This window comes from Protopterus annectens, chromosome 4.part0 (genome assembly GCF_019279795.1).
Source record: "Protopterus annectens isolate FY-2018-M chromosome 4.part0, PAN1.0, whole genome shotgun sequence".
NCBI classification, from domain to species: Eukaryota; Metazoa; Chordata; order Ceratodontiformes; family Protopteridae; genus Protopterus; species Protopterus annectens.
Window position 1 is genome coordinate 565,962,911 of NC_056733.1, and position 13,957 is coordinate 565,976,867.

At 42.3% G+C, this 13,957-nt stretch overlaps 1 protein-coding gene across 2 annotated transcripts in view; it reads right to left on the bottom strand.

The window, feature by feature from the left end:
- Positions 1-13,957, bottom strand: part of LOC122799442 (trichoplein keratin filament binding) — a 1,060,398-nt gene that overhangs the window by 546,955 nt on the left and 499,486 nt on the right. For both annotated transcript variants that reach the window (XM_044068500.1, XM_044068499.1), the window contains exon 8: positions 4,015-4,081. In XM_044068500.1, coding sequence (XP_043924435.1) covers positions 4,015-4,081 — 67 coding nt within the window. The remainder of the gene's footprint in view (positions 1-4,014; positions 4,082-13,957) is intronic.

Sequence of the window (13,957 nt, forward strand, 5' to 3'; positions counted from 1 at the left end):
ATAGAATATATTGTGATGGCAGCAAGGCAGACTTTCATAAGTTTATTGTAATGCCTAGCTGAGAGCAGAGGCGGATGGTGGTGTCTCTTGCTGTGGTTAGTAGATGCTCAGTGGTGGTGGTTAGAGGCCAGTCGTCCAAGTACGGAAACGCCTGGAATCCTAGATGCCTCAAAATGAGCCGTGACTACTACCATGCATTTGGTGAACACTCTGGGAGCTGTAGTGAGACCAAAGGGCAGAGCTCGGAATTGGTAATGACTGGCTCCCAGCCGAAAGCGCAAGTGACTCCTGTATCACCTGTCCATCTTTATATGGTAGTACGTATCCTGGAGATCTATCGAGCACAAACAATTGTCTCTCCCCAGAAAGGGGAGTACTGACTGCAGTGTCACCATATGGAAATTTGAATTTTTTTACTGACTTGTTTAGTCTGCTGAGATCCAAAATGGGCCTCCAGTCCCCTGTCTTTTTTGGAACTAAAAAGAACCTTGAGTAAGTTCCGGATCCAATTTGGTCTGCGGGGACATTTTGGATGACTTTTTTTTTCTAGTAACCTTTGAACTTCCAGAGTTGCCTGGTACCGCTGACTGGGTGGAACATCTGGGAATGGCCTCTTTTCTAAAGGGCAAGAGGATAAGGGTATATAGTAGCCTCTGGATATGATCGCTTGTACCCATTTGTCATTTGTTATATTTAGCCAAGCGTTTGGGTACAGTGACAAGCGGCCCCGACTGCCTCCAGAGGTGGACAGATGGGCTTCCTTTCAGGAGCACTGGAAGGGCCTACTAAGGAATGTATCCCTGTCTCCCTGATTTTTGCGGACCCCCTCTGCCGCGAGGTCAGTGTCTTGCATTGCTGTTTCCCCTTCAGCCTCTGGGGGAAGAATCACCACGTGCATCCGGAAAAACTCTCTGGGATTTACAGTACCACATTTTTCCCCCCTTCTGGCCTTTGGGGTAAAGCCTGGTAGGGAGGGAAAAACAGACTCCCACGGCAGAGAGAGTCTTTCCCTCTTGCTCGCACCTGGTCAGAGTCTCTTTCACTTTTGGCCCGAACAAGGACGAGCCATTGAATGGGGAGCTGATAAAGGAAGACTTGAAGGGCTCTGCAAACTCGCATAAGCACATCCAGGAATGCTTTCTTAGGGAGATTCCTGTACCCGCTGCCCTACTCACTCCATTGGCCGCATAAGAGATAAGCCACATGGAGGAGTTTACTACTGAATTTAAGGTAGAAAGCTGAGAGGTCACCTTATCTGAAACCCCCGCAGCTGTAGAACCTTGGGGGGTATCACCTAACTCCTTCAGAAGATCCCTCTGAAGCCTAGTAAAATGAGTCAAATAGTTCAGCAACCTAAGGGTAAAGGCTGCTGACGAGAACATATGCTTTCCGTACCTGTCCATCGTACAAGATTCTTTATTCTGTGGATGGACAGATGAGGAATTCTCAGACAATTCCTTTTTAGTGGCTGCCGCTACCACCATAGCATCTACCGGGACACCTTTTCTGAGAAATTCCTTATTAGATGGCGCTGTAATAAATTTATTCGGCCTCCTTGGAACAGGTTCCACAGATTCCGGAGAGCCCCATGCCTTTTCACTGACTATGTTTAGGAGTTCATCGAAAGGCAGGGTCACACAAGAACTGGAGGGGCGAGACCCAAAAGCCTCCAGGTACACGGACTCATCCTCAGAAGGGTTAATGGACTTCCAGCCACCTCTCTAAGGATTTCTAGGATGTCCGCAAAGGAGACATCCCCAGAGGATGACCGTGGGGACCCTTCTGAAGCATTTAGGTCTGTGTCTGAAATGATAGACTCCTCAGAGGAGTCTAGATGTTTTCTCTTACATGTCCTCTTCTGAGGGACCTCTCCAGAGGGGTACTCTGGAGAGGTTTCAGAACAGATGGTTTTGCCCAATTGAGCATCCCGGGACTTTGGGTCTTCACGCCTGGGGGCGGGGGGATGGTAAAGAGGAAGACTCTGGCACTTTTGGGGGAAGAGTGTTTGGATCCGAGAGTGGAGCCATCTGGGGCAACAGCACTCTCCTCATGACCTCGAAAGCACCACAAACCCACTCCAAAGAGCATGGAGACTGCCCCCGAACCAAGTTGGTGGGCTTAGAGGCAGATGTAGGTGCCAAGCTCACCTGCGCTGAAGCCCCGAGAGGTAGATTCAGATCAGACAACTGTCCAACCAGACTCTCCTCCCTGGACCCGATTTGGGAGCGTCAGCCCCTAGACCCCCAACAGAAGATGGCACCGAGGAGGTCAGAGAGGAAGTCGAGACTGAAGATCCTGGAGCAGGTCTTGGCCTTGATGGTTCCACTACAATCAAATCCAAACACTCTAGCTCTGAAGCCACAACATGGGTTGGAGGAGGAATCGAAGAAGGGGAAGTGACAGTTGTCTGACACAAATCCTTCTAGGCCGGGCTCGACAGAATTTTTGCCAGTGCCGGTGTCTGTAACAGCCTCTTGACCACCTGATCCATGTTGTTGTCTGAGAAACTCTTGGAGGACCGAGAGGACGGGGTCGAGAATCTGATGGATTGCAAGATAGGTGAATGCAACACTGAGGAGATGGGACTGGCTCTGCATGTGATACTCTGTCTGCTCCAAAATAACCAGTGGAGCCGAAGAGGTAGCTTTTTCGGGCCCGAAAGCCTTTGGGTCTGTGGATGAATCCTTTGCCTTCTTCAACGGTTCTGATTCTGGGGCCATGGAAGAAGACCTCTTAGAAGACTTGTCTGAACTAGGGGATTGAGACTGGTGGGAGGATTTCGAGGAACTCTATTTCCCTTCTAGTGCCTCAGAAAAAGGAACTTTCAATAATCCCCTAACGATCAACTTGTTTTTCCTCTCCAATAATACTCTTGAGCTGAATGTATGGCAAAAAGAGCATGACTCTTGCAGATGGACAGCACCTAAACAGTACACACAGCTGGTGTGTGCATCTGTCAAGAACATTTTCTGGCTGCATCTATCAACATTTTTTAAATCCCAAAGGCTTAGCTTCTTTATCATCTTTAGACATAACTAGCAACAGTACAAAGCAGACTAATCAACAATCAGAACTTTTTTTTTTCTTCTTCTTCTTTTTTTTTTTTTTTTTTTTTTTTTTAACAACCACCACCATAAACAACTACAAACAAAGCAAAGAGAAACCAGAGGAGAAGTCTCTAACTTAAACGTCAGTCTCCTCTAGTCAGAGAAGAAGTCACTAACTTAAATGACAACTCCTCAGTGGAAAAAAAAAGCAAGGGAAGGGAGGAAGCCCTCTAAGTTAAACAGGCTGAAAGGGAGCCGTCTAACCCAAATGGACTATCTAATGATATAGAGAAAAGGGGAACAAGAATTTTTAAATAATAGAGATGACCCAAAAACTCTCTAAATCAAATGATTTTGGGATCAGGATAGGGGTAAAGATAAACAGCCTAGCAAAAGACGATGGCCAGCAACAAACAGTACCAAATATTGCAACGGATCTAGAAAAAACATGTGTACTACACTAAAGGCAAATAATCTAACAAACACACTAAATATTTAGAGCAAAAAACAGTATAAAAGAAGAATAATGATTCCACTTAGCCTGCAGCCTAGTAGGAAGCACCCGATCTAGTTTAGTGGCAAATGAGATCTGGGTAATCTCCCTAAGCATGATGGGATAGGGTATAGCTTCAAGTCAGTGGAAGCTCTCGAGCTATAGTATAGGCCGAGTGGTTCCGAACCCAAACAGCAGAGAATGAAGGCCTGATAGGGCAACATAACATCAGCTGTTATGAAAAATGAATACTGCTCAGACTCCTAACACAAGTTTTGTACACATGCAGCCAACACTGCCATCCTTGAATATGTATGCCTGGTTTGAGTGGGTTAAGGTGGTATGGATGAAGTCAGACACTCTACTATGTATCTTTAATTAATTAGTAAATAGCAAGTTACTTGCATTAACAAAATACATTTCTTGATATAGAGTACTTTAAAATAATTAACAAGTAAATTCTGTTTCACTCACCAGTTCTTCCTGTATTTGTTGTGCACGTCTCTTGAGTTGTGCTTTATACTGGCGGCTTAAAAATCGTCTAGAATGAAAATAGTAACATTTGTCAAAATGCTGCATCTAATGTATACATACATGCTAACTTAAATTTTATTAAGATTTTTCTGTAAAAAGAAATCAATCTGATGTGTAATTAAATTAGAGTACAACTGAAAATTTCTGAGAAATACTGCAAACTACACCAACTACACAGTGCACAAAGAACACAAAAGCTGAAACTCTGAAAATGGGCCAGTTGCTAGTCGTTCACTTTCAGCTTTTCCCGGTTAGGGGTCGCCATAGCGGATCACCGGTCCGCTATTGATTGGCAGTGGAGTTTTACTGTGTCGAGTTGCCAGCCTGGCACCCAACCTTTAGAGAAGAGACACTCACGCACCTACCTGCATGTCTTTAAAGTTCAATCGACCAGAGGGAGAACATGCAGATTCCACACAGAAGGAACTCCAGCCAAGAATCGAACCGAAGAACCTCTTGCTGTGAGGTGACAACGCTAACCACTGCACCACCGCGGCCGAATCTATTACACAGAATCTTTTAAAATCAGCACCACCCAGCTAGGAGAGTATCTAACTTTACAGGATATGTTGATCACATGTATCAGATGCTTGTACTGAGCAGCATCTTTTCTAAGTAAAGGTTTATACCTTGAGCAGTATCTATATTGACCTCATATACAAATGACACCTCTATAAGAGACTTTTGGAAAGCAGCAGCAGAAATTAAGAGAATCTCCTAAGGTCCAAAAAAGGATCATTAAATAAACTCAAATCAAAGACCAAAGGACTGCAGATGACAGCTCTGTTCACAATACTGAACCTGATCAGAGCTTGGGATCTTCATTCAAAAATGCTATTACAGTTGTGAAAGCAGTGTACTGAATTCTTTATAGACCAAATAACTGCCACCCTTTTGAAGACTTTGCTTAAACTTTAAGATGTACATATTTTAGAAGTCTTACCACCATGGAAGAAGAGAGTATAAATGCTGTATTACTAGCAGTATTAAATCAGCATGGAATGCAATGGACTGTGATGCAGTAACTTTTTTTTTTCTCAAAAATTTTTTTTTTTTCAAATACATTTGAATGAATTCCATAGTATTTATACATATAACTATGTACACTATTTACATTAGCCTGACAATATAACAGATCTTAACGTATACAGTTACTTTATAAGTATGTCCAATCCATTATCAGAGTGTCTGATCAATTATTGTACAGTTTCAATCAGCGTTAAGACTTTTCCCCAAGGGTTGTTGATAAATGGCTTTTGAAAAATTCTTAGTTCTTTATAACTTCTAATACTGGTGAAACCAGCATGACCTTCAGCTTAAGACTGACATGTTTGCATCCAAGACAAAGCAAACTTGGGGTTACATTGCATTAACAGTAAGATGTGACACAGCAGCACATGAATGTGTTTTTCTGTTCATTAAAAATATTACTATAGAGAAGGACAGAATTACACTGTACTGTGAAAAATAACAGCAACTGAAAAAGGGGCAGGATAAAATGCAAAAATTTATACAAAACCTCTTTTTCATAAATTTAAAGTATCCAGCTAAATACCTTTTCCCAGCCATATTACATTACAGACAATTACAAGTAGCCTTCACTATGCATGGCACATTCAGAATGTGATTACAATTTACTTCTACATTTACAGACTTGGGCATTCACTGCCAGATAGAGAGACAGATTAAACAGATCTTTTATGGACCAGGATGTTCTAGCCAGTGTTAAAGCTATATGCAAACAACTTTTGCCATTGTGCATTCTGCTAGATGCACTACACAACTCCAAACACAGGTGCCATATCCATGTGCATTAGTCTGTTCTGTAAAAAAGTGGAAATTCATAGCAATGTGTCAGTATACAATACATCACAACCAGTTGGCATAATGGTTAAGGTCTTCACCTCCTATGCACAAGGTACAAAGTTTGACCATGGCCTCCAGCCAATGCCTGTATGGAATCTGCATGTTCTCCTTGGGTCTCTGTGAGATTCCTCCCACTTCCCAAAAACATACTGAGTATTTCCACCTTAACCTTACCCAAGAATGGAGTTGTGGGCAGCAGCACATACTCTGGATGGTACCTATAGGGGGAAGAGTTCTATACCCCAACTACTTTAGGCATCAACTGTGGTGCGCAGTATCCTCAATATAGGAGAACATGGATCACAGACTGTGCACCATGTCAGGGTTAGTCACTCAACAGTGTAAAAACTGTTCCACAATCAGCTGCAAGCAGTGCTCAGAGAAGGTTCTAACATCAACAGAAACTAGGTTGAAGACCTGAAAGTTGACGGGCGAGAATTACTCAGGTCTCTAATGCATCAGGAAGAAGAAGAAACAATGAAACACGAAGAACATCATGGATCACAGACTGTGCACCATGTCTGGGTTAGCCACTCAACAGTGTAAAAACTGTTCCACAATCAACGTGATCACAGAAGGTTCAAACATCAACAGAAACTAGGCTGAAGAACTGAAATTTGACGGGCGAGAATTACTCAGATCTCTAATGCATCAGGAAGAAGTGGAAATAGGTGGAGCTGAAGAAGAATGGCATTGTCTCAAAACAGAATGCGTGAGGATGAGATGACCTACCACTGGACCAGTAATCAAGGAGCTTCAATGCTCACCAATGGCACCAGTAGGGGATGTACACTGGGAGGATGACAAGTACATACACCGTAACTCCAGATGCAGCCTTCTGCATCAAGTGCAATTTCCCTTAACAGCACACAGAGACCACAGTCAGTCCAGGTCTGGTTTCATCCTCTTTCTCCCAATCCCCAGTAAGACTCCCTACTGGCACAGCTATAGAGTTGAAATCTCAGCTGAGTGGCCAAGCCAAGAACTCCAGCACCCTCTCTGTCCAATCAGTGCTTTGTGTCCCTGCCCAAGTAGCTGACACACACTCTTTGAGGTTTGATTTACACACACACACACACACACACACACACACACACACACACACACACACACACACACACACACACCTGGGAAAGGCTGGCACAGGTTCACTAGCTATGCCCCCTTTTGCCCAGACTATAAGGTAGTTATTACTGCCACCAGCCAACTCCTTATCAGCTACTTTAAGGCCCTTAACAAAGGGTGTCCCGTCTTACTGTGTAATATTAACATTAATACAGATGGTAGTTTGACCAAGAGCATGGCTATTAGGAGTAGCCCACACAGTGTCACTAAGTAAACATGCAAGTACTCTTAAAATTTAAATATCTCTACACAGATTAGCCACAATGAAAGGTTTAAATATATTTAATAATAAATAACAAAAAACAAGAAAATACTCAGTATATAATCACAGTGACATCAGAGTTCAAAATCATAGGAACTATTTAAAACAACACTGCAGGACAGTTTCAAATAAATAAGAAAAATATCTAAACTAAGCTTTGCTATATTCCTGACAATCTAAGAGAATTACTATACCCTAGGTAACTTAATTAGAGCAAAGCAGATGTGTGATGAATGGTTCTTGTCAGGTCCAGGACATAATACAGAATGCTCTCTCTCTCTAACAGACCTCTCAAATTAATATCTCAAATATTATTGCTGGGATAGCTTGCAGAATGACACCATTTCTTGTCATCTGACTATCTCAGGTGAAACTCCTACTGCTGGAAGCTAGCAGTATTTAGCATCTACCTGTGAAAATGCACAAACCTCAGATCTTTGGCAGATGCCAGAAGTCATAAAACAATTACATTCCTTCACATTTCAAGCCTAGTAACTATTTTATCCCAGAGACAATACAGAAAGCTCCCTAGTTTTAGACATGGTGTCTCCTTGCTGCATTGAAACTGAAAGATACAATTTTTATGGCGTAGCCATAAAGCAATTTAATTTTAGTTATTTTTCTGAAGTTAACCTCCTGTATTCCAGTTTCCACTGTTAAAATATACATTTAAACAGTTACAATAGTGCATGTATATTTCTGTTCTTTTCCAGTATGAACATTGTGGTTACTTTTTAAGCACAAGCACTTTATAAAATATATTTTTTAACACACGTCTGTGCAAACCAGTTTGATATACACATGACAAAGTTCTAACACATTTGTAATACAGGCATCTTACACAAATCATTTTGATATTCACCAATGACATACAATTATTTACAAAATTCCAGCTAGCTGGGCTGGCAATATCTCCCTTTGTCATAGAGGACTATAGAACAGATATGTGGTGTAGCCAGATATGGAAATAAGGTACATAATGACAGTTGGTGGTGGAATGTAAAACTCCAGGAAATCATCAAAAAAAGAAAGAGTGTGGGAGACAGAAAAGACAGCTCAGGATAATAAGGAATACTGACTGACTAACAAAACAGGCTGAGAGGCGCTCTAGTAGCAAAGAAGAAGGCAGAGGCAGCCTACTAGCTTCTGGAAACTGACTAGTTACATGGCACAAAGAAGCCCTATGAAAAAGAAGATACTTAAGACACCCTTTGTAAGGGATGCCAGCAACAACCAGCTCACCAACCCACAGGAATTCAAGGGCAGATGGATGGAGTACTTTCAGCAGCTTTTGAATAAAGACAACCTCTACAGAAGCTGTACTGCCCCAGACACAGCCTATGATGAAAGAAGTGGAGGAGTCCACCCTTGAAGAACTAAGCACAGCACTAAGGAAAATGAAGTCATGGAAAGCAGCAGGCTTAGATTAGGTCACAGCAGATATAATCAAGTTGTTGGATGAGGCAGGTGAGAATGGCCCCTGAGGGTATTCACATTAGTATGAATTGAAAGGCATATTCTAGATGACTGGAGAATAAACATACTAGTGCCAGTGTACAAAAACAAAGGGGACATCCACAATTGTGGGCAATATTGAGGTATTAAACTCCTTTCACAATGCATGAACTTCTGGAGAGGGTGATTGATAAATGAATATTCATAGTATTAGTAAGTAATATGGGAGATAAACAGTTCAGATTCAGATCAGGATACAGCACAACCAACCCAATGTTTTCAGTGAAACAGATAGTTAAGAAGAAGCTAGATAAGGGAAGAGTCCAACTGGGCATTCCTAGACTTGGAGAAATCATATGACAAGGTCCCCAGAAAGATGATTTGGGCAGTCCTGTGGTGCTTCTAAGCCACAGAAACATGGATAGAACTAGAGTATTTTATGTACAAGGACCTAATAACTCAATCATGAAAAGTGTTCGGTCTCACGGAGGGGTTCCCAGTGGTAACAGGTGGGCATCAGGGTTCAGCACTGAGCCCACTGCTGTTTATACTGGTGATGGACTACATCAACCAACAGACTGGAGGGAATAGATCAACAAAGTTGTTTAATGCAGACAATGTGGCATTACAAAGACTCTGAGCAAGAACATGGGATGAAACTGAGTACAGATAGGATGGTTGTAATGGCAGCAAATGGGGGAAATCAGAAGAAGCTGAGGATTGAGATAGAAGGGAAAATAGTGGAGCAGGTTAACAGTTTCAAGTGTCTGGGAGGTGTGGCTGAGGAGAAGGGAAATCTGAATGAGGAGTTCAAAGCTAGAATCAGACAGGCTGCTGCCAACTGGCACAGAGTGTTAGGGAGTTGTGGATGACAGAAGAATGCCAATCAAACTGAAAAGTAAAGTGTACAAAACAGTGATGTGACTGGTACTACTGTATGGTACAGAAAACTGGGCAATAAAGGCAGAGCAACTGAGGAAGTTAGAGGTGATGGAGATGCAGTGTCTGAGACACTGGTGGGATCCATACTGTGGGAGAGACAAAGAAATGGGGACATAAGAGCAGAAGCCAAAGTAGCTCCAATTGCAGAGAAGGTCAAACAGAACAGATAACAGTGATTCAGGTACATGTGCAGAAAAGCAGAAAACAATCTGATGAAGAAGATTTGGGACAGATAGGAAGAAGGCAAGAGGAAATAAGGGCATCCAACAAAGTGATAAACTGATTGTGTAATAAAAGACTTGTGACAATCAGGCATGACAGTCGAAGAAGGTAGGAGAGTGGCAGTGAAGCGACAAAGATGGCAACAGTTGACACAACACCCTGACCTCATGTAGATAATGGGAGAAAAGGGGATTGATGGTGATATGTATACACTATATCCCAACTTTACTTACAGTGAACCAAGCAGACTAAGACAATAAGCAAGAATAGGAAAAGCCATACCATGTATGACCAACATTTAGCTCACCTATTTTGTCCACAGCAAAGAATGCACCTATATCATGCTGACTGTTGTTTCTAACACAGTTGTCTCCAGCAATCTAGTGTTCCTGCTGAACTCCCCAGTCATACACAAGTATAACAGCATCTCGCCAGTTAACAGCAAGATGTGCACAGACTCATTAATACCTCAGAGGACTCTATGTGCACAGACAGGATTGTATTAGCCACTAACGCCTTTCTTATGTATGCGTGTTGAACATGACCCTTGCAGGCCTGAGATGGATAACTATACTGTCAGGTTGAGGCTCTCTGTAACTGCTAGGCCAACAGAGCTGTAGCAAAGTGATGGTGATGTGGAGATGACACATTATACTAAATTACCAGTGATGACATGTGGTGACAAAACTGAGATTACACTTTAGACTGCACAGTAACAAATGTAAAGTAACACCAACAGGGCCCATATAAATGCAATAAAATGAGAGATGTGACAGAAAGGAGGGCTCTGGGTATGGAATGTTAAGTAACACACTGCATGGTTATAAAGGTACACACAAAAACAAATTGTGTGTAGGGACTCTAGTCATGTCTCTGCGCTTACTACTTCTTTTAAGAAGGATATTTATGTGTGCTACAGTGCATCTTCAAGTGTAGCTTCCACTTGATCAGGCACATCATAGTAACACCAATGTGTTGTGTGCAACATTAGATGCTGTGCTATGTATTACGGAAACTTGTGTGCAGTACAGTCTCTAATTCACAGTGAATTTCTTTTTAAGAGCGAGGACCCCACATGATACATAAACATATAATTAATGAAGTTTGGTCAATTGTTCTTAACAATGCAATGAAGTAAAAACTGTGCATGAAGTAAGATAAAAAAAAAAAAAACAAGAGTACCATACTGACAGATTAAATAAGGATTTTTATTTCATTAGGTAACTGGCTGTTTACTGACCCTAGGGTCACCACCCTGTATTGTTTCAGTCACATCTCTACAGTCCAACTGATAATTAAAGGGTAAAACCTGGCAGTTTAATTACATACTTCCTTCATGTTTGAACAAGACACAGAGGAATACTTCACTTGCAAACTACAATCATTTTAACTGAACACGTTTTACCTGTGACCAGAAAAACTATACGTGATACAGGATTAAGAGACATAAGAGAAGAACGTGACACTCAGGCATGACTGTTGAAGAAGGTAGGAGAGGCAATGAATCGAGAGAGATGGTGACAGCTGACACAACACCCTAATCACATAAAGAAAATGGGAGAAAGGGGGTTTGATGATGATAGGATACACAAAAGGAAGTAAATGTAAGTGTGGCTGCTAGACTGTAAACTTTTAGCTATGCAAAAACTGCCAGTAAACTCAAGCATTGTCATGAACAGAGTTGCTAGAGAAGGCAGTAAGTGCAACTGGATTTAAGTGTGTGACATACTTTTTTAGTTCAGCCCAATGTTTACTTTTTAAAGCTTGTATTTATTCATTAGTTCCATGCAGCAAGTAATACAAAATACAGTAGTCATACTGTATAATGTAAGTTTCAGTATAGTAATAGCAATATCTAGAATAAGCAAGTATAAGAAGAGCAGCTTACGACACTTTGCAGTAACATTAGTGATACATTCTAAGCGGTGGCATCCACGGAGCAAAAGGTCTAAACTTAAAGACTTAGTGTTCCAGTAGCAGTCCATGCCAAAAATGCCTCATTTACTACCAAAAGTCTACACTAACATGAGATTTCCCAGGACAAAAGGTGAGAAATCAATCAGAACTGTACGCTTGATCCAACAATCATGCCGTTTATCAGTGGCAATCATGATGACCAGCCCTGGTACACAAAAAAGCCAAAATGGCAGTGCCCTGTGTGGCTGAGGCTACTCTGGCTCCCCAGGTGCATTTCATGTTTTCCGTGATTTTTGTCAGTATGTCGTTTGGCTGGTCAGTGTGCAGTGTTTGCAGTCATCGTGTTTCAGCTTGGTCTGGAGGATTTGCCATACTTTTTTGAAAATCATTGGTCTCTGAGATCTTTGATCTGACCGTGGTCGTTTGGCCTTCAGGGTGGCGGTTGCGCTAAGTGCAGGTATTGGAGCCTGTGTTGAGGACTGGTCCGGTACTTGAGACGTTGGGAATGGAGTTGGTTATCTTGGTGAGGATGGTGTGGATGGAAAGGAGTGCTGTGGTCACTGTAATCATTCGGGCCTCAGGTGGTGGAAGCTGCACTGAGTGCAAGGGGAAATCAGAAAGGAGAGACAGGACTTGAGACACTGCAAGTGTGTGGGTGATGTGGATGGTGAGATGGCTGTGGTCACGCCAATTGCCATTGGGATGGGCAGAGCATGGTTATTGCCAGTTCGATGCCTTTGGATGGCCTGGCTTGGACTCTGTGGTGGTGTTGATGATGCTGTCATTGCTGTATTGCTCTTGCTGTTGTTCTGTGTATTGTATATGTGTACATTTTGCACATGAGCTTAGAGAAATGTAATTTCATTCAGCTGTATGCTGTTGCTGTATGGTTGAATGGGTCTATATTATAAAGACGGATGTTCAGGTTGTCAAACACCTAAATGTCGACACCTAAACAGCGAAAGCTGAAAAAGTACAGTTTTGTACCTACCATAAATGTAGATGTCCGAGAGGAATGCATCTGCAGTCATAACAAATGGGTTGTCCTGTCATCAGGCAGCCCTTCGGTCGGCCGGATTCCAAAGTCTGGGTCTGGCTTCGGCTGGAGTCGCACTTCACCTGACATCATTGCGGCAGTTTTCGGGTATAAAGGCATCAGCCGACGCCATTTTCCTCAGTGTTTCTTGCCCCAGATGCCAGGTGCCCTCTTGGTAGGCTAAATTTGGATAAATGTCAAAGTTTCCAAATAGTAGCGAGCAAACACACAAAATAAACATGTATGTACATATATACAAACAAATACACCATAATAGATCCCCCCCAAGCTAGCTGTAGATTGGTAAGTACCCTAGGAGTACCTCAGAGGGGAAGGAGGGTGGGTAATCCCGACTGCAGATGCATTCCTCTCGGACATCTACATTTATGGTAGGTACAAAAGTTTTGGTACCGTAGTATGTCGTTATGTACCATTCGAATAAACACTGTTCTCCCATTGCCGCTGTCCCAGTCCGCCAGTCGTCAGTCGAAGCAGTCGAATAAGGAAGGCTGGCGTCTGATAAGGTCGATACATTAATCTGGAGGCCAGGCGTCTACAAAATCGCATCATGACGGTTCTCATATCTCCTTTTTTTTCCCCCCCCAGAAAGGAAGACCCAAAAAACAAGGCCAACCAAAAAAACACCAAAACCAATCCTGTAAAATATATAATATACATATACAACAAAGTACAATACCACAACCACCACCCCTAAACACAGAGGAAGGAGGGAGGGAGGTATTGGACTGCAGCAATGTGGATCTTGAGTAATATAGACCAATGTAAATGATGTTGTCCATGGGTAGTCCCGCTGTCCCACCCAGGACGGCCCGGCTCCCAGTAGGCAGTCGTAATTCAAGCAATATGAGCATGGTCATAGACGTCATAATCTGACGTCACGGTGGGGCGCATTGGGTACAAATGCGCGCTTTTCTTGCATCTATTGTCAGTCTTTGTCCCCAGAGAAAAAAGAAAAGAAAAAGACAAAACAAAAACCAAAAACACCAAACCAATATATATACAATATAATTTACAAAAGAAATTACCTTACACACCAC